The 26226-nt window shown below is 50.0% G+C and overlaps 3 protein-coding genes across 13 annotated transcripts in view; 1 reads left to right on the forward strand and 2 right to left on the reverse strand.

The window, feature by feature from the left end:
- Positions 1 to 9367, reverse strand: part of SCUBE3 (signal peptide, CUB domain and EGF like domain containing 3) — a 42123-nt gene extending 32756 nt beyond the window's left edge. Inside the window, exons 1-2 of the mRNA XM_040653022.2 lie at positions 8848 to 9367; positions 7597 to 7687 (exon numbers count right to left, since the gene is read on the reverse strand). Coding sequence (XP_040508956.1) covers positions 7597 to 7630 — 34 coding nt within the window. The 5' untranslated portion in view covers positions 7631 to 7687; positions 8848 to 9367. The remainder of the gene's footprint in view (positions 1 to 7596; positions 7688 to 8847) is intronic.
- Positions 9368 to 9656: 289 nt separating this feature from the next.
- TCP11 (t-complex 11) lies at positions 9657 to 19280 on the forward strand. 3 transcript variants are annotated; one of them, XM_418022.8, is made up of 9 exons: positions 9657 to 9817; positions 11043 to 11175; positions 11788 to 11908; positions 12576 to 12796; positions 13156 to 13292; positions 13961 to 14184; positions 14495 to 14679; positions 15121 to 15284; positions 16783 to 19280. In XM_418022.8, exons 1-9 carry the CDS (start codon positions 9721 to 9723, stop codon positions 17013 to 17015), a joined length of 1515 nt encoding a protein of 504 aa, XP_418022.3. In that variant the 5' UTR covers positions 9657 to 9720; the 3' UTR covers positions 17016 to 19280. The 3 variants fall into 3 exon arrangements, with proteins under 3 accessions (XP_418022.3, XP_040508963.1, XP_040508962.1); XM_040653029.2 differs by having other exon boundaries at positions 15211 to 15284; positions 16783 to 17186; XM_040653028.2 differs by lacking the exon at positions 15121 to 15284.
- Positions 18349 to 26226, reverse strand: part of ANKS1A (ankyrin repeat and sterile alpha motif domain containing 1A) — an 85616-nt gene continuing 77738 nt past the window's right edge. For 4 of the 9 annotated variants that reach the window (XM_015298995.4, XM_004935037.5, XM_015298997.4 and 1 more), the window contains 3 exons: positions 25622 to 25792; positions 25109 to 25207; positions 18349 to 24453 (listed from right to left, as the gene is read on the reverse strand). In XM_015298995.4, the coding sequence (XP_015154481.2) occupies positions 24334 to 24453; positions 25109 to 25207; positions 25622 to 25792 (390 nt within the window). In that variant the 3' untranslated portion in view covers positions 18349 to 24333. The remainder of the gene's footprint in view (positions 24454 to 25108; positions 25208 to 25621; positions 25793 to 26226) is intronic. The other 5 variants (XM_015298999.4, XM_004935039.5, XR_005841912.2 and 2 more) reach the window with 4 other exon arrangements.

The raw sequence follows: 26226 nt of genomic DNA on the forward strand, positions 1-26226 counted from the left end.
TAGAAAATAACAACCACATCCACAGATCAAAGCAGCTGTTCTCCTCTCATTCTGGGTTTTAAGAGATTTCTGCAGCTACGGGGATGTTTACACAGGGAGAGAGATACATACATTGTGCTGTCTTGATGCTGCCTCTCCCCCCTTCATCTGGCAAAACATTCCCTGGGAGGCAATATGAGGTCATTCTTAGACCCTGCGTTGTTTTCCTCAAGCTGCAAGCCTTCGGGGCAAGAGGCAATTCAGTTCCCATTAGCAAACACACATTTGCACTTGGAACCTTCCCATGCACATCTTGATGAGGAGCTTGGGACCGGGGACAGGACCAGCCATCACCAGCTCCTCATGGCACCCAGGGGGTCACCAAACCACGGGAAGGGGCTGTGGGGCTGGGGAGCTGCCTGGCACCTCCTGCAGCCCAGCCTCCCTCTTACCGTGGCTTCCACTGCTTTTATTACAAGTGGGGCTGCGTGGCTCTGGAGAGCACTAATGGGCTATAAAAGTCATTTTCCCCTCTGTCTTGTTGTCTCATGACTATTTGGAGCTTGGATCCCTCTCCAAAGCCCATGCAGAGATGGAGGCTGTGGGAAGGTGCCCATGGATGCTCCCTTTGTCTCCTTGCATCCACCCGTTGGTGCTCCATGGGCAGCATCAGTTTCTCCAAAGCCAAGTCTGGCTAATGATCCCCCCCCCTGCTATCAGTCTGAAACCAGACTTAGCAAGAATGTAACGTCGCACACTATAAACGAGCCACATCTTCAGTACTGCCTGTGCATATTTGCACAATGATGGAGCCAGAAGGGATTTCTGAGGCTGTGCAAGAGACTGCTGCAAAGTAATAGTGGACACAAAGCTCTCATAAAGGACCTCAGGGCTTGCAGAACCAGCTATTGAATCAGGTAGGGGCACTGGAGGAAGAAGAGGCCAACGGATTAAGCCATGATGCTTAGAGTACAGAGAGCCCGGGAGGACCAAAGGCACAGCCCTGCCATTGCCCTGCACTGAAGGGTGCTGGTGGTGCCCCCAGAAAGCAGCTGTCGGGATGTCCCAATGCCCCAGCGAGGGCTGTGATCTCTGACTGGGAACAGAATGGACTATTTTTAAAAACAGCAAGGAAAACACTGCATTCCCATCAAGGAGCTGACAGCTCGGCTCATCCCCGCTGCAAGCTCCTGGGCACAGTGCTCCTTTCCCCAACCCACCATTTCAACACGGTGCCTCCAAGGGGACAAGAAGCATCAGGTCCTGCTAAATGACTGCCTGCTCCCCCCCCACCCCATGATGCCTTTTTTCCAGTGTCGTAGATCTTCCCAAAACGACGTCCTTGTTTGTCATTCCCCTCTTTGCTGCAGGAGAAGCTGACACACACACGGAGGTGAGGTGACTTACACGGCGTCACCGGGAAGGTCGATGGCAGCGCCAGGAATAGCCCCGTTCCCAGCTAACCACTAACCACACTTATCCCAGAATAAGGGTCCCTTTTTCCAGCTGAATTTATAACAGCTTGCTAAGTGACATAAGCTCTTACAGAAATAGGCAGGCTTTTATTCCAGAATAATTACTGGGAAATCACACTACAGCGTGCAGGGGGTGTAATTACACCAGTGTAGCTGCTGCTGGTGGATCGTACCCCACGCACCAGCAGCTCCCTGCAGCTTTTACCTTGTCCTGCTTTTCCATGAATCATAGAATCATTAAGGTTGGAAAAGACCACGAAGGTCACCAACCATTGGTTCATCCCCTCCATGCCCTCTAACCACGTCCCTCAGTGCCACACCTCCATGGTTCCGAACCCCTCCGGGGATGGAGACCCCACCACCTCCCTGTGCCAATGCTGAGTGCTCTTTCCAAGGAGAAATCTCTCCTAATATCCAATCTGAACCTCCCCTGGAGCATCACCTACAGATCATCACCAGGCAGAAAGTGACAGATCGCTCCTTTCCAACAACAGACCTTTCAGCTCCTGCAGCCAACAGTTGTCTTCTGTTACCCCAGAGCGATTCAGCAACACGCTGTGTCTGCTTCGAGTTCATCCCCAGCACAGTTTTGGAGCAGGTGTTTTATTTTAAACATGTTTACGTCCCACCAGGTAAAACCCAGCTCAGAGTTCAGATTCTGCTGAACCAAGGCCTGAAAAGCATCTCTGCCACAAGCTGCTGGAACACATCCTATTTAATGACCCCCAGAACCCAACTGATGGTATTTATCAGGCGCTGATAGGTCCGGGTATCCACTGAGAGCACCATCTGCCAAGAGCAGAGCTCACTGCTCAGAGCTCACCGCAGGAGGGCAAGGGTTAACTCGGCACCAGTGACACCGCTTTCACTCCAGGACCCAGATGCGTGCGTTTAAAAGTAGCACTTCTCTCCTTAAAATAGTTTATGATTCTTAGTCGAGGATAAATCCAACGCCCCCGAGCAGAAGGAGACCTATTAATTCCTGAGTTTTTTCACACTGTAGTAAAGCAGCGATTTTATTTGCCTGAGCTGTGTAAGATGTCAGTCATTTTCCCACTTGCATTTCCATATACAATTTAACAAGGCATTAGTTTATTTCCAGAAGCCCCAGCCAGCCCTGAGCCAACCACGTCAATATTTTGTCGCTGACACAAATGCCACCACCATTGGAGTCAACAGAGAGTGTTTTGGGGGGGGCTTTTTTCCTTTTTTTTTCCCCTTTCTTTTTAAAGCAGTGTTCCTCTGCGATGATGTATGTACAGCTCTTAAAATACAGCCGGTGACACAAGCCATCCACAGCGGCTTACCTGGGCACAGAGGCACTGCTTTAAGGGGTGAAGAACACGACTCGAGGGCACTGACCTGACCAAAGGCATTTGCTAATTAATTCATTCTTCCAAGAGACTTAACTGCCTCTTGCTGTCGGAAACCAAGGCGAACCCGAGCCAAATCCAAAGCCTGTCGGAAAACACGGAGAGACCCTTAGCGCCTGCAGAGGACTTCAGAGTCGGACTGCAGCGCTTTGGCTCCTGCTCTCCGGTGCCAGCGGCCGGGCCCCGAGCCAAGCCAAGGCTTCCCACTGCCCACATCGCTCCTTGGTGCTGATGCTGGGACTGGGGAGCACGGAGCCCAGGGTGTGGGACAAGATGGGGAGTCCCCACCTTCCACGGCCACCTCCTGTGATGCTGTTTTGGGGTGTTTCTCCTACACTGGACAGCGGAGCACTCCTGCGCTCTGTTATTTTTGGCACACTCTCCTGAGAACTCTCTGAGGTTTCCTGGTCCAGTGGGAAGGCAGCACAGTGGGCCCATCCCCCTGCCTCAATATGGACACTACAGTTACGCCCCAGGGCTCTCCTTGTGCCCCAGGGCTCTCGACATCACGCTGAGCACCGATCTGCATCCTCACCTTGCAGCACCAAAGCTGGGTGCTCTCAGCAGTGATACACCGCCTGCCGCCCTCCAGCCCCACACACAGCCCAGGGCTGAGCAAACCCCATGTCATCCCCCCCTTGTACCCCACACGAGCAAAGGGATGAGAGGAAATCAGAGACCAAACTTCCCCCAGCTGGGAAAGCCCTGCAGGATCCCGCCTGTGATCCTGCACTGGAGAACAGAGCGGCCTTAGTGTGTCAACAAGCCCTAAACACCCGAGGGCAGCTGGAAGTGAGATGCCATTATTATTATTATTATTTTTTAATTTAAAACGAACTTCTTAACCTACAGGAAAGCAAACGTTCTTCTAGGATGGCCAAGAAAACCACGCTGGGATTTTCCAAATGTGCATGACTGACTGTTTATGAGCAGAGGCTTCCAAACGCAGAAATAAATGGCTTGCTCTCAGCAGGTTTTCCTTTCTATATTTACCCTCACCTGAAATGAACATTATTGCACACTGCAACATTTATTCCCTCTGATCAGGGGAGCGGGTGAAGAAACGAACCAGCCGCAACACGTCAAATAAATTGTTAATCTGCTGTTTGCATTGGGGCCGGGGGAGGAGGGAGTCCCCAGGCCTGGGTCCTGCATACAACTTCCATGGCAGCTCCATGGGAGCACTGCATTTTCCCCATTGCAGCACACAGCTTGGAGTTCTCTCCGGCTCCCTGTTTCCCCTTGAGGTGTTTCTCAAGGAGGGAAGTTTCTACAGATCTGCCCCAGGGACACGTCCCCAGGTGGTGTGAGTGGCCTTGCTGATACACAAAATGGCCACAGAGCCCTACAAAGTCCTTCAGACAAGAGGCTGAGCCTTTGCAAACCGCATCTTAACGCAAGGCTGACCACTCAGCTGTAAAATCTCCTCTAATCCCAGCCCTTGGGAGAGGAGAGGACAGGGAGATCAGCTGCTTCTGCAGGACGTCGTCCCCATCACATGGCTCCCTCAGTCATGCTCGCGCCCACCACCACATCCAAATCTGGGCTTGACCTCCCATTTACCTTGGAGTTCCCTACGGAATTGTGCCAACTCCTGCAGCATGCCAGCCCAGAGAGGGGCTCACACGGCCCCGGGGAAACCCGGAGTTAATTCCCTCCCATAGCAGGGGAAGCTGCTCACTGACTTGGGTACACAGGTGACAACCCTGCAGTTTAGCAGCAGGGTTGAGAACAGCCATGACCTGTTTGCAGGGCTTGCATGCACTCAATGCAAGACAAAACCTCGTTGGGTTTTTTTGTTTCGTTTTGTGCTTTTTTTTTCAGCTCAAACTTTTCACTTTTTGGAAAAGCCCATCCTTGTTGGGATAGCTTAGCAAGCCTTTCCCTAGCCAACCACTCCGAGAGCATTTGCGTTAATCCAGATTAACTAACATGAAGCAATTTAGATAAACCGCATTAAGCCAAAACACCTTTGAACTTTTTTTTTTGGATTGGAATCCCTGCCCCAGCGCTGTGTGTGGTTCGGGCCTCCCCACACCGCAGCATTGCCGGAGCCGAGCTCTCCACCAAGCAAGAATTGAGTCAAGTCAGCAAATACAAAGATTATCCAAAGGCGCTGAGCCAGCGGCACTGCAGCGAACCGGTGCTTTGCCAAAAACACCCAAAACCATGTTCAGGAGCGTGGAATCCTTAAGACTGGAAAAGATCACCAAGTTCAACCGTCTACCCATCCCCACCACGCTCACTAAGCCATGTCCCCCAGTGCCACATCTCCACGTTTCTTGAACAAGCATCCAACAGGGCAAAGGAACACGGCGAGCATCTCTTGGCACCAAGCTGACTATGTGACCACAAAGTAAAGCCCTCCAAGCCTCAGTTTACCCAGCGGTGATCTGTCCCCTGAGTACACGATGACGGGTCGGCTCGCAACGCGCTGACATCAGGCGCCGGCCACAGGAGGCTGGGCTGGGTGAGCAATGGTTTGCTGAAGGTGGCCAGATCCCACGGCCCAGACACGTGCGCCCAGATTGAGGTGGCAACAGCCCGCATGTATGGGGTGTCTCGTGGAGATGGTCACGCTCTGGTTTAGGAGGAGGGAATTAATAGCTGCTCTAGTCATTGGTGAAACATGTAGCGCACCGCGGGCACGTACACACCTTGCACACCCATGCCAAAGCAGCAGAGGAAAGCCGCCAACCCAACCCGCTCCCAGACTGCAACCAGCACCTATGGCAATCTCGACAGCAAGACCAGAACTGTGCAGCCCAGCACTTCCATCTTCTCACCCGGATAAGACAGACAGTAATACTGCATCGGCTTGCTACAAGCTCCTCAGGATCCAGCTGCCTGCCCACATATTCACACCAGCATCCAGCACAGAAACAACCCTGCTCAATGAGCTCCGCTCCCAGGTGATTTGGAGCAGGATACACCAGGAAGTTTGCTTTCGGCCGCCCCAGTCGGCGCGTGGGTGTGTAAACAGTGACCGACTTCACTGCAGGTTCGCCTCCTTTAAATGGGGACTTTCACATTCGTCAGACTTGAAAAAACAACGCCAACTTTTCAACAAAAAATCCATTTCCCCTTTCCATTGGCTGCAGCCGCTGCCAAAGGTATTTCTGTTTGAACGAGGGCCCTTCCCTCCTGCTGCCACCTTGCTGCACCCAGCAAAGCAAAAGCGCAGGATGCTTCTGTGTGCAGTTTTGGGACATGCAGGGATGGCGCACGGAGCCCTCTGCTCTGCAGGGCAGTTGTTTGGATCAGAGGAGAGGTGACGTGATCACAGGGGTTACAAACTTGGGAGGTTATTAAAGGGTGAATTGGAAATAACCAGGCAGGGGCTGCTGCCTGACACTCACCCTGCAAACTCAAAATCCCCATTTTCCCTGTTGTGATTTGGCCTAGATGGATGAGAGGAATCTAATCAGAGAGATGGATGGCACTCATTAAAATGGCAGATTAAAAGCACCAATCTAACCTATCACCAGCACTCCTGAGGTCCTCTGCCTTGCCAGCAAGGGAAAGCCACCCAGGAATTGGATTCCCTTGCAGGGAAATGCATTATAAACGCATTCTGCTATTACAGTTCATGTTACCAGTCACCAGGGAATGGAAACCAATGCAGGGCTAATACATACACACTTAAATATATGCTATTTCTTGCCTCTTCTGGGACCAGGACTTATAGACCTGGACTGTGCTCTGAAATGGGGGAATGAGAGCAAAGTGAAGTTATCAGCGAGCAGCACTGCTTTGTTTTCTGACATAAACAGCATCCCAGCTTCTTTGCATAAAGCTGAAGGTCAGAAAGAGGCAGAAGTGGGATCACATGAAGCCGAACAGGGAGAACTGTGGGGAATTCCCAGACAAGATCTGGACCAGACTGGTCCCATCAAAAACCTCACTGGTTTTATTTCTCACAGTCCTGCCTGCCTGCCAGCCCCTTCCTGGTGCTTGGAGCAAAGCAACAACCCCCAAAGCCTCCTTGACCCTCAGCATGTCTGTAGCAACTCTTTGGGATGAACCCACTGTGTCAATGATCCTGCACATGCAAGCAGGACAAGCTCTTATCTTTGAGCAAGAGGAAAGGGCTGTGTGCACACTGGGGTTTTCCCAGCTTGTTTCTTGGCAGCATCCAGCCCCAAGCCAAGGGCTGGTCACTATCTGATGTCACTGTAGCATTGCCCAAGCCGAGCACTTTCCCCTTATTGCTTTTTGATGGGATAATTTTACAGCTCCCCGGGAGCCTGAGGAAATCAGCCGTTTTAAGGAGATGGTTTTAACACAACCATGCACTGCAGATGCAGAGGGACTGCCACGGGTTCAGGTTATGGCTAGCCCCTCCTGGCATGGAGTTGTTTACACAAACTAAATGGGTTACAACTCATCAGCTGAGCTGCATTAATTGTACCCTCAGCCTGATGCAAACCCACGGCAATGGTGGCAGCTCCAACCCCTTTAAAACACGCACAGGCTATTCTCCATTGCAACTGCAGTGGGTGAGGAGAGCTGCAGCTTCATACAGCCCAGCTGTAAAGCTGTAACTAATTACATGTGGTAATTAGGTTGTCTGTCCCCACATGGTGTGCCAGTGCTGTGCCTTTCATCCTCTGCTTTTCTCCAGCCACAACACCCAGAACTCGTAAGCATCTCAGAGACTTTGGAGGACAGAGCTGTTTTACAAGGGGTGGATCAAGGCCCCAGCTCCCGAACAGGCTGGTTCTCGTGCCTGTCCCCCATGAGTCTCCCAGACCTCCCATCCCACAGACCTGCAGTGCTTTGAGACCTCCCAGCTCCAGCCATCAACAGCACAGGTGTCAGCCAGCGAGGGTTATCAGATGCCTGGGAAATAGGAGGGAGCTGGAAGAGAGAAGAAAGGCAAACTTTTCATTAGAGCACAAGGAGCCTCATCGCAGACTGGGCATTCTGCCCCACAGAAGATTTAATCCCAGCCCTGGTGGAGGATAGAGCAAAATGGGACATGGTCACCCACTGTTTTCCGGGCTAGTCAGAAAGAAAACTGATTAAAAACAAATGAGAAAAGTTAGATGGAAGCACACTGCAGCTGCTGCAGACCCAGCAGCACTCTCTGGAGCCTCCCCAGCACTACACAGCCGCCTTTTTCATTTTATTCACTCTGACAGGTCTAAGGTTAATACCCTGGCAGTTGACAGCCACTAAGCCACAGCTTCGCACAGGCTTTTGGTATAAAAACAATCAGCCCTGTGCTGATGCTGTAACTCCCCCAGACTGTGGACGGCAGAGAAATTCCTGCCATTCCTCAGAGGGCAATGGGAACTGGCCAGAGCCACTGCCTTTTGTTCAGCTGCAGCCTAAAAAGCCTCACGGAGCATTCACAGCTTCCACCTATGAAAAAACTGTGCAAAGGAGGGGATTGGGAAGGTCATGCTGGTAATGCCTTTGTTAAGGAAAGCTGCTGCACCTTGGAGGCAGCAGACAGGGCAGAAAGCAAAGGGTGAACCTGTGCTTGGCTCACTTTTGCAGCAGCACAACACAATGAAAGGAGCGGGTACAGAAGGAGCAGCTGCTTTTGGTTTCCCAGCCCCAGGGCATGAAATAGGCATTCCCCATCCCGACCCCCTCAGGTGTCAGGACTGGGAGTGATGCTCTTTGCTTTCATCAGTGACATCGACAGTGGGGTCAAGTGCACCTTTGATGACACCAAGCTGTGTGGTGCAGTCAATATGTCTGAGGGACGGGATGCCACCAGAAACGGGTGAGCATCGGGCCCAGGAGAACCTCATGAGGTTCAGTAAAGCCTAATGCAACATCTACACCTGGGTCACAGCAAACACACAGTCAGTACAAGCTGGGGGTGTAAGGATGGAGCACAGCCCTGCCATAAAGGACCTGGGGGTGCTGGTGGGTGGCAGCTGGGCATGAGCCAGCACTGCGCTCTCACAGCCCAGAAAGCCAACTGTATCCTGGGTGCATCCAAAGCAGCACTGCCAGCAGGGCCAGGGAGGGATCTGCCCCTCTGCTCTGCACTGAGACCTCACCTGGAGCACTGCGTCCAGATGGGGAGTCCTCAGCACAGGAGGGACGTGGAGCTGTTGGAGCACATCCAGAGGGCCACAGAAGCGATCCCAGGGATGGGACACCGCCCTGCGAGGACAGGCTGAGAGCTGAGAGAGAAAGGGACGGCCTATAGCAGGGTCTGTGTGACAGGACAAGGGGAAGGGGTCTCAAAGAGGGGAGGTTTAGGTTGGGTACAAGGAAGGTTTTGCAGTCAGGAGAGGCGCTGCACAGAGAGGCGGTGGTGCCGCATCCCCACAGACCCCCGCGGGGCTGCGAGCACCGATGGAGCTGCGGGTGTCCCCGTGCGATGCAGGGAGTGGGAATGGACGGCTTTTAGAGGTCCCTTATAGCTCAAACGGTTCTATACCCTAACACCAGCAGAACACACCCAGAAGGTGAAGGCTCCCAACTTCTGCTGGCAGCTTCTCACAAAGAGCCGTCCCTCTGCCCGCCCTTCTCTCTCCCACGAGGAGCTTCAGTTTCACCCCCCGCCTTTCTGATGGTAGAGCCCCTCCGCACAGCGGGACCTGGGGCTGCGGGGCGGCCCATCGGCGCAACGCGGGGGGGCCGCCCGGGTACCTAGCCCCGCACTCGCGGAGCGATGTCACTCCGCTTGGCCTCACGGAGCGCTCCGCGCCTTCTTGTGCCGGCTGAGGGTGATAACCCGCGGACGGACGCGGGGTGGGCCCGCAATGCGGCGACAGCGCCGCGCGGATCCCTCCCCCCCCCCTCCCGCCGCGCAGTGGTTCGGCCCCGTTTGAAGTGAGGCGGGAAGAGGGCGGCACGCGCCGCAGTACCAACGGCCGCTCCGTGAGGGGAGGGAGCGCCGCGCCACACAGATTGCCGCCTCCTCCATGGCCGGCGCCGAGCCGCCCCCGCGGCCGAATGATACTGAGGAGGCTGCGGGGCCCCGGGAGAGCGGAGAGGAGCGGCCGTTGGGGCCCGGCCCGGGTACGGGGGGCAGCGCGGGGGCGGGCCCGGAGCCCCCGGGGGGCTCTGCGGGCGGGGAGGCGCCTCGGGCGGTGCTGGCCCCCCTCCCCCCCCGGCCTGGCACTGCCCGGGCGGTGCCAGGCCGGGGGAGGGGCCCAGCACCGCCCCGAGCGGTCACTAGGTGTCAGCCGCCCTCCGCTAAATTATGTCCCTGCGCGTAGACGGATTTTAAACACACTCCGGGATGGTGACTCAACACCTCCCTGGGGAGCCCATTCCAGTGCTTAACAACCCTTTCTGTAAAGAAGTGTTTCCTGATATCCAACCTAAACTTCCCCTGGTGCAACTTGAGGCCATTTCCCCTCATCCTGTCACCAGTGAGAAGAGACCAGCCCCGCTCTGCTGCAATCACCTTTCAGGTATTTGAAGAGAGCAATAAGGTCTCCCCTCAGCCTCCTCTTCCCCAGACCAAACAGCCCCAGTTCCTTCAGTCACTCCTCATAGGGCATATTCTCCAAGCCCTTCCCCAACCTTGTTGCCCTTTAGACCAGCTCCAGTGTCCCTGCTGCTGTACTGAGGTGCCCAAATCTGCACACAGTACTCAAGGTGGAGCCTCAGCAATGCAGCGTACAGGGGCAAGATGACTTCCCTAGTCCTGCTCATCACACAGTTTCTGATACAAAGGTCCCTTCCAACCTGAGCTGTTCTACAATTCGCATGTGCAGATAGAGCTTCCTGGGTTCTGCTATGAGCCTGGTGCCCCTGGTCCTGTTGCTGGGCACCTCAACAAACAGCCCCCCCCCCCTTCCTGTTGATACCCACCTTCAAGACATTTGTACATGATGATCAGATCCTCTCTCAGCCTTCCCTTCCTCAGGCTGAACAGCCCCAGTGCTCTCAGCCTTTTCTCATCAGGGAGATGCTTCAGGCCCCGCTCATCTTCATGGCCCTCCGCTGGGCTCTCTCCAGCTGTTCCCTATTTGCCTTGAACTGGGGAGCCCTGCACTGGGTGCAGTGCTCCAGATGTGCCCTCCCCTGGGCTGAGCTGGGGAGGATAACCCTCACTCTGCTGGCAACACTCTTCCTAGTGCAGCCCGGGATACCATTGGTCTTCATGGCCACAAGGGCACACTGCTAGCTCATGATCTCTTCTTGCTGTGTTCAACATACGTAGGACCATAGATTGGTTTGAATTGCAAGGGACATTAAAGATCATTTCATTCATTCGTATTCTGCTTTTCTGCAGTCAGCTCTCCACAAATTCTCTCCACAAATGAGCTGCAAGAATTGAGTGATGAGGTCTTCAGACTCAGCACTGTACATGAAATTGTACTGAATGCTGACTTGAAAGTGCACATGGTCAACTTCCCCCCACACAGGTGTGTATGTATGTATATATATCAATACACATATTCAGGCTTGGCTTCTTTTATCATGTCACCAAAGACTTGTGAGAACATGGAAAGGAGGTGGGTTTGGCCTGAATATAGAAACAAGAAGATAGTTCCTGGAACAAAACAAAGACTTGATTTATTCATTACTTCATTATTTACTAAGAAGTTCTTAAATACGATGAGTATCAGATGTGACTCACATTGAAAGAAGTGGAGGCTTCAGCTCTGACTTTGACACAAAGCAAAACGTTCGGTGGACACCTCTCAAGTGTCTGCACGTTAGTTAAGGATCTGTTTAAGTCACTGATGTTCTTTCTTTCCTGGAAAGATGAGCACTGGTTAGAAAAATGCTCTGTTGATCTTTTCTGAGGTCTGAAAGAGTTTCTGTGGAAAATGCCATGTTCTTTCTAACCCACTATGAAGAGGGGCTAAGTGCAGTTATGAACAGAGGTGAGAATAAGGAGCTACGTTTTAGAAGAATGAGAAATGTAGGTTGAGAGAGATTTCTATGAAAAACTAAAAGTCCAAAGACCTGAACGCAACTGAGAGGTTGTGTTTATCTGATGTTAATAGAAACTTCCCTCTCTTCCTTCTTAGCCTGGAAAACAGGGTGAAGGAGACACTGCACAAAGCCTTCTGGGACCGCCTGAAAAAACAGATCTCTGCTAGTCCTCCAGACTACACTCAGGCAATCCAACTGCTGCAGGAAATAAAAGAGGTCAGCTGATCCTGACACGGGGAAGACGGGTACCTTAGAATTAGCCTTTCCTTGCATCCAGATATTCCCACGTGAACAGTGTAAGAGGGAAGAGAAAATAAGCTCCATTTAGTTTACAGGGAAACAGAGCTTACATAGCTGGACCTTCTAAAACCTAACAGAGAAGGAAACTCGTTCTCTGGTCCCAGGTCTGTAAAACACTACCAAAATGACAAAAAGCCTATTTAACTGTTGGTTTTAGTAATAACAAAAACCCACAAACTGCAATTGTCTGTACAAAGACACCCTTTGAGGTGTATGACAAACAGTACCTACTATGGAAGTGTACATTGTAGTCTTTAAGAACATTGTTTAGAAGTAAAAGAAAATAGTCTTAGCATGGCATGAAATTGCATATGGTTTGCTATCCCACTAGACACCAGGCAGATAATTCCCTACTTTTTTGTGTGAGGTAAAGGAGATTTTGCAATATGTGAAACAGTGGCCAGACATCCTGAAATGAGTCATTAGAGACAAGCATTCCCTTAAAGCAATGGTGTGGCCCAGAATTTGTGTGCTGAGTCTCACTCAATTCAAGGCCAGCCTCAATTTCTGTTGTGCCATGCAGTTCTGTTGGAGAACTGTTGCGTCCCCAGAACACAGGCCAGAGTGCTGCTTCTTTGGGCAGGCTCTGTTATTACTGCTGCTGCCACAAAACAGCCAGCTGCGAAGCCAAATTGAAGGGGTCCTGGACTTGGAGCTGATTAGGCAGGAGGCTGAGCACGGGGCTCTGGACATCCACGGTCTCTCCACAAGCATCCTCAGCACAATGGCAATGTTGTGTGCACCTTTTCGAGATGAGGAAGTGCAAGGACTACAAAGCCTCACAGACCCAGTTGAGCTTCTCAGGTGGGTGTTGCTTACTCCATTTTGGCCTATGCAGACCAGCAAAAGCATCAACAATAAAACACGGGGTTTAGAGGAAACTGCCCTGCAATTGTATCTTTCTTCTTTCCCTCCAGTGTGTATATATATATATGTGTGTTACCCAGCTGCTCCTAGACAGTAAAAGAGTCTTCAGTGAAGTAAATCTAATTTTTCTAGTAATTTTTAGGGACCAGACACCCCAATTAGACTGAGCAGCCTTTTGTCAGAAAATGGAATGAAGTTAGAGGATCTGAATTCTTCTTTCTCAGTATTCTAAAATTACCTCCAACTGTAGTTTTTAATACTGTATTAAGCTTTCAACTCATTGTACCTCATCTCAGGGAGATCTTCCGGGTGCTGGACCTGATGAAAATGGATATGCTGAATTTTACCATCCAGAACCTCCGCCCATACTTACAGGAGTGCTACGTCCAGTATGAACAGGAGAAATTCCAGAAAATCTTAGATAAGCTTCCCAGTAAGTCAGTGGGGAAGAGGAGAGAAGAACTATTACTTCTACAGGAGCTATTAAAGCACCAAGAAGGAACTTGAGTATTCTAAAGCTGATGCTTTCATCACATGCTCAATGAGAGAAGTACCTCTAAAAGCAGGACTCTGGGGTCCCTTTCTCAGCCTCTTCACTACTATACTTTGCATAAAAGAAGTTACTTAGTGTGCTTCAGTTTCTGCATGCATTAGACCTAATAGCTACCTCATGAGGAACAGTAAGATCTCTGAATTTTGAAGTGTTTGGAGGTCCACAGAGGAATCATCAAAACATTAGCACATGTATCTGAAGAGGAAAGCCAATTTGATATAAACCCCTCTTCTTTGTTAGGCCATAGAATATTTCTCTCTGGCTGCCTCACTCCCTTGTAAGATTTAATTAAAGGTGCTTTTTGAAGACCGATATCCTCTATGCAATATAAAGCTCTCCAGGTACCAGTCTCAGTAGCCTAACCTCACGCCTTGCCAATAGAACATAAATACTGCATGGCAGAGGTGGTGTAAGTCACTCCCCACCATTCCAGATGCACATCCCCTTCAGCCTGGAACACCACGTAGCCAGTTTTACTGACTTAGCCTGACCTACCTGTTCTTGCAAAAATCCTCTTTTGTTTCTTTGTTTTTTAAAACACATTGCAGATAGCCTGGATAACACAACAGAGTGGCTGCGCAGAGCAGCAGCAGCAGAAGTGTCTGCATCCTCTTTGCAGTCGCAGTCCTGCCCTGCCACCAGCAGCTCGCCTGATGCACACTTCCAGGGTGCAGTCAACAGTAACACAACTGTGCCAAGTGCCATGTCTGTACTAAATCGAGGCTACATGGATCTGCTCTGCTGGGAGCCTGGACAGAATGAATACCCTGAGGTAGGACGAGCACTGGGACATTTCTAGGGAATAGATGCAGAGATATACAAAACAAACAAGTGTACAGGTTCTCCATCTTCTACAGAAAGATCCATCCAGAGTCTCAGTCCCTTCTATGCCATTGGACAGCGTTTATTCCCCATGTGAAACAAGCTGGATTTCTCACAAAACTAAACCTCCCTGCTGCCAACCAGCCTCCCTCCACTCAGCTTCATGGAGCTGTTATAGCGCTGCTCCATGGCTCAAGAATTGCTCTGTTATCACAGATGTTGCCTATGTGCTCACAGGCTGGTGTGGTTTCTGTTCACAGACCTTGCTTCTGGATCAGGCTCGACTACAGGAAGTACAGGCACAAGTGAATCAGCTTACCATCATAGCTGCAGTCCTGCTAGTGACTAGTGGCGTGTGTGGAAGCACCTTATTTGACTCACCTGGGTTTATTGCTAGGCTGAAACTGGTAACAAAAGTCCTCTTGGAAGGGCTGTCTTCTATCAGGTGGGTTATTTATATTTTCTTTTCCATAAGGAGAAGAGTGAGGATGCAGGTACTAGTTGATGGTACTTGTAGGATGAGCAGCAGGAATCTCCTCTTACAGCAGAAGAGGATCTGAGATCCAAATAGCAGCCAGGCCCACTGCAAGGAGTGGGGGGAAGCCAGCCAGCACGCTCAGCTGGGAGCTAACACTCTAGAGCCATTGTCCCTTCTTGATTAATAGGGAAAATCAGTAGTGCAGGGCTTTCACCTGTTTGCCAAAGAACAGGGGAAGAAAGGAACCTTACTTCACTTGTGGTAGGCATTACAGCTGTGGCTCAGCACTGGTTGTTATATGCTACCTGTCTGTGCTGAGGACAAAAGGGCACATGGAGAGAATCCCCAGGTTGCAAGACCCCTTTCCCAACAAATATGCCAGAGTGCATATACTTTTGCACGATTTAGGTATGAGGAAGCTTTGCAAGACATCAGTGATCAAGTGCTCCAGGAAGTCAGCAGAACACTCTCACAGCTGGGTTACCCTGCTTTTACCAGTGAGAAATGTACATCCCTGAAAGGTCAGATAAGAAGCATCGCAGACAAGGGCAACGCAGTCCGGAATATCATCAGTGAGTTTCTGAGCTTATGTCTACCTCAGCGCTAAAGAGGTCCTCTACTCTTAGGCTTTGACCCTAGAATGTGCAGGAAAAGTATAAGATAGGTGACAGCAAAGCAAACTCCCTACCTTGTGCAGAACTACTGCAGAAGCAAGGAAGCTAGAAGCTGCCCTGATTTTCCTATTCCACTCTGGCTCCCAGACAGTAATTGCTTTGAAAATCTCTTAAATCCTACCATCCTTGCTAAAAGCAAAACAGGCCCAAGTACAAGGTCTGTTACTAGGTGATGTAGCAATCTTCAGGCTAGGATGTAGAGTGAGAGCTTAATCACTGACTCAAGTAAAGCACCATGCTAAGATCTTTAAGTAATATTTATCCCTAGGGAGTGCACTGCCTGGTATTCAGCTAACTAGCTTCCCCTATAATGCTGCTCCATCAAAATATTTATTCAAATGATTTTGATGAGAGCTGATTATTTTGACCTTTTATTAGTACTCTGAAAGCTATAGCTCCACATCAGACTGCTGTGCCACGGGCAGGTAGTACACTACAGGAAAGATTATTTTCACATGCAAGACTATCTTTTATCAGCTATGAAAATAAGGTGAAGCTCTTCCTGCCCGGTGTATCATGTACCCTCCTCAGCCCACTGGAGTCTACCACATTACTTGGGTTTATTCCTTGCATGTCAGACAGAGCAGGCTATTTTGTTCTGAAGGAATTCAGAAAGCTGAATTAACAGCCTAAGCCAACCTCACTGTACCACAGGCAGGGCAGTATGTGATGGCAATGACTCACTGATGGAGCAGCATTAGAAGCTACAGAGCCAGACAGTCTTCCCCTTACTGTGTCTAAAAATCAACATCTTGTCTCTACTCTTTGTCACTATCAGCATTTCCCAAATACATACTTGAAACACAAGAACATCTGAGGTAGTTGGATAGTTAATCTCAGCTCTGTGCTCCTCAGAGAGCCTTCTTGAATACTTTCAATTTTAAAATGCTGCTGTGGCAGTCCAGATAAATCCTGGGCTCTGAAGTTCTAAATTCCATTATGCTTCTAAGATGCCTAACACTTCAGTTCTGTTCAAAAACTCACAGAGTGGGCAAAAAAGAACCTATACTGTTGAACTGCTCCACTTCAGCATGGCCAAATTCATCAAACCTAATGTCTGCCAGCCCAGCATCCCAGCTACAGCCACTGTTAAAAGCAGCTGCCCAGGACAAAGTGAAAACAAGGCACGTATATACATAATATTCACAGACATGATGCTGGAGAGTAGTTTCACCTCTGTTCCTATACTGGATGCTGTCTCATCTTAGCACTTGGAAGAACACCACGTTAATTCACTATGTCCCCAAGTCCGCCTAGAGCACTGCTGGTCCCTGACACCCTGTATCAGTGCAGCTGTCCTCAGGTCTGCTCCTGACTGCACAAGGAACCCTTTGTCTCAAAGGCTATTGTTCTGCTTAAAGGCTGATTTTTGTTTTCCTACTCTTGCTCCTTACAGAACAGCGGATTCATCTGTTTCTCAGCCTTTTTATTTCCCCCGATGGACAAAAGTCTCAAAAAGATTTCCCAAAGGGCCTCGATGCCATTCAGGAAGAGCTGCAGGAAGTCGGGCACAGGTTCAGAAGTGTGACCTACCACAACAGGCAGGTGTTTGGCCCTTTCTACTCAGCCATTCTCAAGAAAGTGCTTTTCCCAGAGGCAGAACCAGATTCAGGAAGAGATTCTATGTGATCATCTTGACTATGTACCACACAGGAGGACAAGGGTGGAACACATTCTCCAACAATTTCTCAAATCATGCTTCAGCTTGTAGAAAAATCAGACAGACCCATCTAGGCAGCACAGCTACTGGGAAGTGACTCTTAGCATGTCAATATCTGAATAAACCTCTCAACTGCAAAAGGCAATGGCTTTCTTCTCCCCCCCCCCAAAATGCCACTATTTAGCAGAGAAGGAAATGGGAAGTGGAGGTTATAAAACTGCAATGAAGTTTAAGGTTTTTTCTTTTTTTTTCCTAATTCAAGGTGTTAATTCTGCGGTGGGTCCGTAGCCTGCTCTGCTGAAACGTTAGTCACAGCCCAGGGACGCAGTTTGGATTTGATAAAGCCACATGGTATTTAAGATCATTAAAACTGCTCAATATATTTCAGTGTTAGTTGAAAACCTGACTTACTGAATTATTAGATGGAACATATGGTATAAATTTAGCAGCCCCCGATGTATTTAGTATTTCACATCAGCTAGATTTTATTTGACACAAAACCCTGAACTTTAACCTGTATTTAAATGCCTGGATTTCTTGCTCTAATTTTATGTAGTGAAAACGTCCTACTTCTTGGTATGCCAAAAATCTTTGCTGGTAAATACTATATACAATGGTTGCCCAAACTGTTACTGTTGTTATATGAATCGATGGCTGCTGTGCTGCAGAGCATTTGGTTTATCATTGCTAAATCAGGGTCCTGACAGTCCACCCTCAGTGGGACAGTCCTCGCAGATGTACATTAACAGGGATTAAAATCAGCTTTTCCCATGGACAGGGTGGATGGAGATCATCACACTGTAGGTAAGTCTATCTTTAAAGAACATACAGATGTGTTTTTATACACAAATTAGTCTGAAAAGAATTTTGTATTCGGGATCAGTATGATTAGCTGCAGAAAGAGCAGCCTCAGCCAAAGTGACTGCTGAGCAGCCAGCGTTTGCATCTAGCATGCCACACACGTTAGGATGGCACACATCCTGCATTCTGCTGCCAAAGAATGACATCAGGCCTGATCCCAACAGAACAGCATCCTGTACTTTGCTTTCACAATACCAGCAAATCATCTCTGCAATGCTTTGACATTGTTGATGTTTTCTTGTTCCTTAGCTTTACAAAGCAAAACAACATATGTGCAGTGCCAGGCTGCTGCACTCATTAAAGCTCACTGCACTGCCCACCCTCACCCCTTCCTCTTACCTGCTTTGGCTGCTCAGGTCAGGCATGAGAAGACCACTGCTGTGACGCAGATGAACAGGAGGCTGCTGTGTAACACTTAGGTCACAGTGACGACAGGGCAAATGTGTGTCTAAGTTTGTTTATTAATTCAGTCTGTTCTAAGTTGTACAATTATGAAAACAACAAAACGACTGCTGGAAGCCCAGGAATATTTACAATCTCGCCTTGTTGTAGTGAGGTCAGTCTATGTTGTTGCACAGATTGGTTATGTTTGGTACCACAAGATGTTTAAAATTCCGACAAATTTGAACAGATTAACAATTGTATATACAGGAAATAAAAGGAAATTCAAGTATCAAAATACAGACAGATTAAATAACATTTGTATTACAAATCAGTCCCACTGTCATACATCACAATTAGCAAAAATGTCTACATTGCAAACTGAACTCGACTGTTCTCTGCCCTGTTAGGGAATCTCAGGTTATTCTTCCACGGGTAAGAGAAGTGTTTGAGCTAGATCTACTTTGTAAGAGCAGCACATTTACTTCCTTTTGAAAAAGAAAAAATAAAATAAAATAAAATGCAGTAGGTAATGCCAATATGAGACCTAAAAGGGAGACTTTTTGCAACAACACAGCGTTGCAAACAGTGTGCTTGCTCTAAAATAAAGATCTGATTGCATGGAAATGATGCAAGCAGAAGAAAGCCAGAGGAAGTTCTGCTGCTAGAAGCTTCTGAAGTGGGGTGGAAGGAGCATTAAAGCAATTAAACCCACATCAGCTGCACACAGAGCAGTTGTTTGGAAGTACTATTTGGCATCTGGTCTGTGTCTCACAGCAGCCCTGTGACGGTACCTCGCATTTCATTGGAGGCACGTCCTGTACGGTGCCCGCTTGTCTCCCCAGGAGGGAAACAGGCACATACCCCACAAAAACTGCATCTTTTTTTTCTCCTAAAAAGAAAAATCCCAAAGCAAGTTCAAACAGCTACGATTAGCTTTTCTTTTCCTTTTTTTTTTGTTCTTTTTCCTTTTTTTTTTTTTTTTTTTTGTAAATACAAAATTAAAAAGGATAAAGCAGCTTCAAGTTGGAAAATAAAAATTCATCCCTTCCTCTACAAAAAAAAAAAAAAAAAAGTCAAACACGGTTGATCCATCTTGAGTTGTCAGCCTGGACTCGTGCCATGTCCGACTGGAAGTCTGTAAAACACAAAACCCAGGGCTGCACCGCCTCTCCCCAGGCAGGCAGTGATGCACTTAGATTCTAACCAGCACCAGAAATGCTCAGCACTTTCCTCCAGATACTGTGAAACCCTGTGGGGAGGAAGAGCCAAAATACTGCGTATAGATGGGCTAACAAAGCACAAGGAGTTGGTGACCGGCACGGCCCAGGATCAGCCTCCAGCATGCAAGTACCTCAAAAAAAAACCCCACTGAAATGAAAGGGGAAGATGCACTGCCAAAACAACTGCTGTCTATGAAGTGAGAAAGAGTATCTGGCTAAAGAACTGTTGGATCACTAAAGACAACCATGGAATTACACACAGGACTGGAAAGAACCACCAGGGTCACAACGTCCAGTCCTCTGAAGATTGGAGTCTTCATCACCACTTCACCTCCAAGCCAACCTTCACAAAGCTCATGTGTCAGAGCAGAAGGGTGTCCCTCCTCCCAAGCAGAGGTTCAATTTGCAATCTCTCCAAAAAAGACTTGTTGCCAACACACCAAATATTTACACTTACACCAGTATGAATTGCAACATACGCATAACAAGGAATGTTAGGTTTCCTAAATTCATCAATGTAAAAAAAAAAATAGTCTCCGCTTCCCCCATCACGTACAGGTCTGTGCCCTTGGGATTATGGTTCACTTCTCTCCTAGTCCTACCGCCTAGGGAGACTAATGAAATCCTGACGTACAGCAGCAACCGGAGTTCAACAGACATTATTAGGGCATATCATCCTGGTACAGCAGCAGGGCACCACATCCCCAACCACTACAGCGCCTGTGCAGATCATGACGAACGTGCCGCGCTACATTTTTGCATCGGAAGAATTAAAAATCACAACCCTCCTAACAGCCCTCCCTCCAGGGGAACAGCGCTGTGAAAACACATCGGCCACAGCCAGAACTCCTGTTAAATCCTGCGGTGCTTCAAAGAAAAAGCAAGCAGACAGCACACCTCTGAGATGGCACTGCCTGGGGATGCCGTGCCAGGCCATCCGCGGGGCGCTGTGATCTATCCTTGGCTATGGACTGTTTCAGTGGAATGCCCAAAATGTAACTCCTCTTTTGTTCGTCCTCCAAAATCGTTGCACTGATTAAATAATGAGCTAGTATAAAAAAAAAAAAAAAAAAAGTGCTAAATCACAATTGAATAAGCTTAAAAAAGAAAAACAAACACCACCCAACCCTTCAGGGCGTAACTGCATTTAAAAACAAGACAGGTGCACAAGAGGCTGGAGAAGGGACTCCTCTCCACGTATTCAGTGCGTAAATGGGAAGAAGTTGTGTCCTTGCCATAGAAATGTCAAGTATTGCAATGCAACAGTTCTCTGTAGGGAAGCAAGCTTTGTACCATCAGTAAATACTTGGCCACAGCCACTCTGAGGTGAGAGATCCTTCGCAGACTTTTCCTTACGTGATTTCCATTGGCTATAGAAGCGTGGAGTGGCTTTGAAAAGAAAGGATGCAGACTTACCCTGCAAGGCTTCTCACTGGAGGAAGTTATTTCCAAGAATTTGGCGTTTCTCTACTGTTCACCCAGAATTGAAGTAGATTTAAGTACCGTAAGAGATGCACACACCACTCCCTCCGGTAAGACTTTCTATTGTACTCCTTGCTGGACTGCGTAGATTCTCAGTAAGTAATTTTTTTCCCCTCACCAAAAAAAAACCACTGCAGTGCTACATTTAGACTGTGAACTGGATTTGCTCTGTATCATTTCACGTGTAAAAAAGAAACAGGTCGAAAGCAGTTTGTCTCAGACTAGAAAACGTGACATCGCTCGGCCTCGGAAGTCTCAGCTCTCCTTTGCTAGAAATGGAGAGCTGCTTTTCTCAGCTGGTGGCTGGGATCCCTTTCCCCCTCTGCTTTGGGAGCCCTCACTGAGCAGCCATGCACACCCTCAGAGGCAGACACCAGTGCCAGATGGAGATGGTCTTCATGTCAGCAGGCCACTGCTTCTTAGGTCTCTGCCCCGTTACTACATTTCCGTGGTAGGAGACAGCTGCCCGGAGCTCAGCTTTTCAGAGGCAAACAGAAAGGAAGATAATGGAATGAATGATTTCCGAGTCATACAAACACAAGTGCCGGGAAAGACGAGGCGTGCAGCCAGGAGATGAGACAACCGTGAGGGTTATGGACGCAGAGGAAGCTTTGCAGTTAGGCAGGGCTGCCTGCCACCCCGGTGGGGTAGGGTCACCCTCAGAAAGGCACATGCACCAGTGAGCCGGTGTCAGAAGGAACCGACAGATCCCAGCTGAAAGCAGGGGGAGTGCAGAGCTCAGACCCTCGAAGAGCAGGCATACGTGTGGGCAGCTGCACGGCAAATGCCAAACTACCATTGCTATCACGAACTCAGCTTCTCTCCAAAGGATATAAATGCCTCAGGGCACACTTACAGCTTGGAAAGATACCGAGCATCCATCCCAAACCCCGGAGCTCTGCAGACACTGCAGCATTCTGGGCATGGCAGTGTGATCATTGGCTCTATGTTAAGGGCTTCCTGACACGTGAATTACACATACACGGCTGGGCTTTGCTTCCCTTGCTTTAAGGCAATCCCTTGAGTCTTCTCATTTGGATTCCTACCAGCCTGGCCCTTGTTTTGAAGTCAGTTTGCCACTCAATGCCATTAAGCCGTGAAGGATTTGAAAGATCAAACCCAGTCCTGAGGAAGAGCTCAATAAAGATGTTGAAACATCTGATTTCACCACAGGGTTGGGGAACAGAAGCCCAAAGGCCTCGGTGGAACTTCGGAGTGAGAACAAGCGTGCCCAACAGGTGCCAGCAACTCAGGGCTGCTGTTCTGACTGTTCATTTCTGATGGCAACTGGTGATCGTGAAGGGAGATTTGGGGTGAAAGCTAAAAACTATTTTGCAAGCAGAGCATTACCGAGCGCTGAGTGCACCATCTCCCCACACACACTCACGATGCCCACGCAGATGTGCCACGCAGCTGAGCAAGAAGTGCTGTCCCCTTATCTTCACATCTCTAACATACACCCACTGTCACCCCCAGCTCACCAAATCCAGGCTGTGAGGGATGTGGCAGAGACGCAAAGCCCACGGTGAGGCACATCAGTGAGCTACAGCTCACCTTCAGCTGCCCCATCTGCTCAGCCCCTCCCTGGGAAAGGTTTGGCAGCCGCTGCCCACGAGGAGCTGGGCTGTGAGACAGCATCGCTCCGGGACTGAGAGCTCCATACTCTGTCAGAGAGCGAAGCAGAGCGCAATGAGTTTGCTGCCACTGTGTGGAAGTTGCAATGCTTTTCACTAAAGTGCCCTCAAGCAGCTGTGGGAACAGAGAGAGCCTCACCCCCTGAGAGGTAGGTACGTGTGTCCCCATCCTGAAAAGAGGGAAACTGAGGCAAGGAGCGGTTCAGTTGTTGGGACACACGGCAAGTTGGGGAGAAGCAGTACTGGGCTGGAGCCCTGCTTTCCAGTGCTGGCAGCTATTGAACCACCCCACCCCTCTCCTCCTCCTCTGCTTCATCTCTGAGCTTTGCAAAAGCAAGAGGTGGAAGTGGGGACAGACCCAGGGACGGTCTGTGTGGGCAGCTGTGGGGTGAGGGCCACCACGCAGCATTCCCAGAGCTGCCCAGCTCCACTCTGACTGTGCTGAGTGCCCTGCATCCCAAGCAAACAGTTTCCAGCCGTATGCTGGAATCAAAAGTGGCTTCTACCAAGATACACAGAAATGGGGACGTTCTCCCAGAGGAAAAACATGTGCACTTGGGAAAGAGCCAGGGAAGGCCGAGGTGCCCGCTGACACGTGGCCATTTCCAACCAAAATCCTTGCTCTCATGGATGAAAGGCAACAGATGTTTCAAGATCCCTATAGCCCTCATCGTGCAATGTTTCATAGACTGAAAATAGGCTTTGGGTCAGCAGCAGACTGATTTCAATCACATTCCTCCCTTTGGCAAAAACGTGAAACCACAGGAAATGCACTGAGCACAGCACAGCTCTGCCTGCTGCACCCCCTAACAGCACGGCTCAACCACTGCTCCTTCCCAGCATGGGGCCAGCAGCATGTGCCTTTCAGTGCTTAACCTCTTTACAATCTGCAAAGTGAGAACTACACCCGTAGCTCACAGTGGTCTGGTGAGCAAGAACAGAAGGGCCATGGGGGTAAGCCCTACAAGGGACGGAAATGCATGCAGCCATACAGCTCCTGCAGGGCACTCGCGTCCCCAAGAAGGGCCCGAGCTCACAGTGGGAACAGTGGCACCCAGCTGTGCCCACAGCAGAGCAGCTGTTCTGCTCCATGCTTCGAGGAGAGAGGCTGTGGGCAGGGTACCCATGAGGAAATCTAGTGAAGGTGTTATTTGCAGACAGCATCACAGTGGTTAGTGTCGATTCAAGTGACAGTAAGGAGAGGGGTGACTTCACTGGAACAGTGTGCAGCCGTGGCTCAGTCGGGAAGTAGAGGAGCTAGGAGGAAGGAGTGCGTGCACCGCAGAGACAAGAGGTCTCCATCAGTCCAAGGATAAGAAGGTGAAATAGAAAAGAAGGCCTGGGGGAGTGCCACGTCACCCCAGGGAGTCACAGTGCCAGAGCGAGGGGAAAGACGTGAAAACGGTGGGCGGCTTCCTGGCTCCGCATCTCGGACGCCCCCCGCCTGCACCCCTCTGCACCTCCCACCTCACGGGGATCTAACAGCCCGTTACCCTTGTTTCCGAGTAAGGAGAATTCACAGTGTTCAGTAGTGATCAGGTACAAAAGCCGTTTAAGTCTACAGTCTCTTAAGTGCTGCTGCCTTTGACGTAGTGCCTACGCGGGGCTCAGTGCGAGCAGCTGGAGGAAGAGGGAGTTTAGAACAGCAGACAGATCAGATCGCAAAGGCACGGTTAGACTATAGGTGGACACGGGGTTTGTTTGCTTTAGAAGATAGTGGTCTCATACTTAGTGCTGAGGGTCCGCTTGGAGTCCTGTTTGGGGTCCACGACCCACGAGACACTGGCATGAGACTGGGAATCTTGGTCCATTTCAGGGGGCTCCAGCTGGAAACGAAGGAGAGAAGAGTGCGTTAGCTTCACGTGCCTGCGGGAGCCCGAGGCTGGGGCAGAGCAAATGGGAATTCAGAGCACAGAGAGGCTGCTGATGCCCATCCCCAAACCATCCGTGTGTGCAGGGCTGCAGCTCTCACTGCGGAGGCGTTTGAGTCCTTCACAGCTCAAACATTTCCAAGCACATTGCTCTCAGCCCAGCACCCTGGGATGACTTCCTGAGCTAGGCCTGCAAGCCCCCATTACCATTAGCGACAGCTTCACCTCACTGCACAAACAAGCATGAAAAATTCAGCACTACAGAGATGGCACTACAAAAATAAGAGGAGAGGGAGAGAGGGGGAGACACCTCCTGGCAGGTGAGCTCTCTCTGACCAAGCAGTGCTTTTTCATCCTGTCCTCCTCAATCAGGATCCCAGGGGAAGGTTAACGACACCGGGAAGAGCAGCACAGTTAGCTGGGAGCTGCTGCTCTGCATTAGCAGCAGCTGGGAGCAGTATGTCCCTGGGGTTAATCAGCCCTGGGATGAGCTGGGGGAAGGCAGCAGCGAGGACACGGGGCCATGGTGGGAGGTGTGGGGAGCGGTGGCAGCCGGGGCAGCAGCCCAGGTCGGTTGGTGATGGAAGATGGCAGGAAGAAGGGTAAAGACCTTAGCTCCAGGACTAACAGACTGCAGCGGCAGGTAGGAGGGGCGGTGAGTTGTACAGGTGTGACAGTAACAACAGCGGGTGTCGGGAGGGAGCGGCACCTGAGCGGGGGGAGCAAGCAGAACACAGACAAAAGGAGACATTAAAGGAAAGCAATGGCTTATGCAGCAGTCCCTGCTCCTCAGCAGCTCCGAGCTAGGCTCAGTTTGGCTATGGGGGCACTACCATGCTGCAAACTGCAGGTTACCCACCGATCTTTGCACATGAAAGTGGAGCTGGATCCAGCAGGGCACCCAATCCCCCAACCCAGGCTACATCCCCTCTGCCTGCCCTACCCCACAGGGGAAGCCCAGGTATGCAGCAAGCCTGTAAGCAAGCAGAGCCACGGGCACTGCAGCACCAGCAGTGCCTGATGCTACAGGCCATAGGGACTTCTGCACCATGAAGGGGGAGCTTTAAGCAAGTTGTGCCCAGGAGAAAGCCCAGCTCGCAGCACCCGGCTCGCATGTACGTACTGCGGATTTCCTCATGCCAGCTCGTGGTTTAGGCACCGGTTTGGAAGATTTTGTTTCGATCGTTTCTCCCGCTGCAGCACCCGGAGGCTTCGCTCTCTGGGCTTGAAGGGCCAGCTGGTAGGCGACCTCGAACGCCTGTCCCAGGGTGAGGATGATCTCGTACGTCAGGTTCTTCAGAGAGAACGCAGGGAACACAGAGCTGTTAGTGCACAGGAGCCGCCCCGCATCGCACAGAGCCCACGCGCTCAGCAGTCGGGGCCACCTACGGGCTGCTCCAACCCGTCTGGCATTGTAAAGAGAAAGAGTCCAAATGTTTTGCAAAGCTGATTCTGCCCAGGAATAAAAGCGAGCAGTGCTGTCACACTCTCAGTGAATTAAAAAGCTGTTAAATCAGCCTATTACACTGCTCATAATTGAGAGCGTATCAGGGTTTTGTTCACGGAGTATTCCCCAGGAGGGAAAATCTCCTGCCCTGGTTTATTCAGCACTGGAAATTGCAGTAATGAAGCCAGACAAATATTCTCTTTGTCAACAGAGTTGCAAAGTAAATGCATTTTGAGCCAGGACTGCTAAAGGAATCTTTTAGGGCAGAAATAGTGAAGAGA

The sequence above is a fragment of the Gallus gallus genome, chromosome 26 (assembly GCF_016699485.2).
Source record: "Gallus gallus isolate bGalGal1 chromosome 26, bGalGal1.mat.broiler.GRCg7b, whole genome shotgun sequence".
NCBI lineage: Eukaryota > Metazoa > Chordata > Aves > Galliformes > Phasianidae > Gallus > Gallus gallus.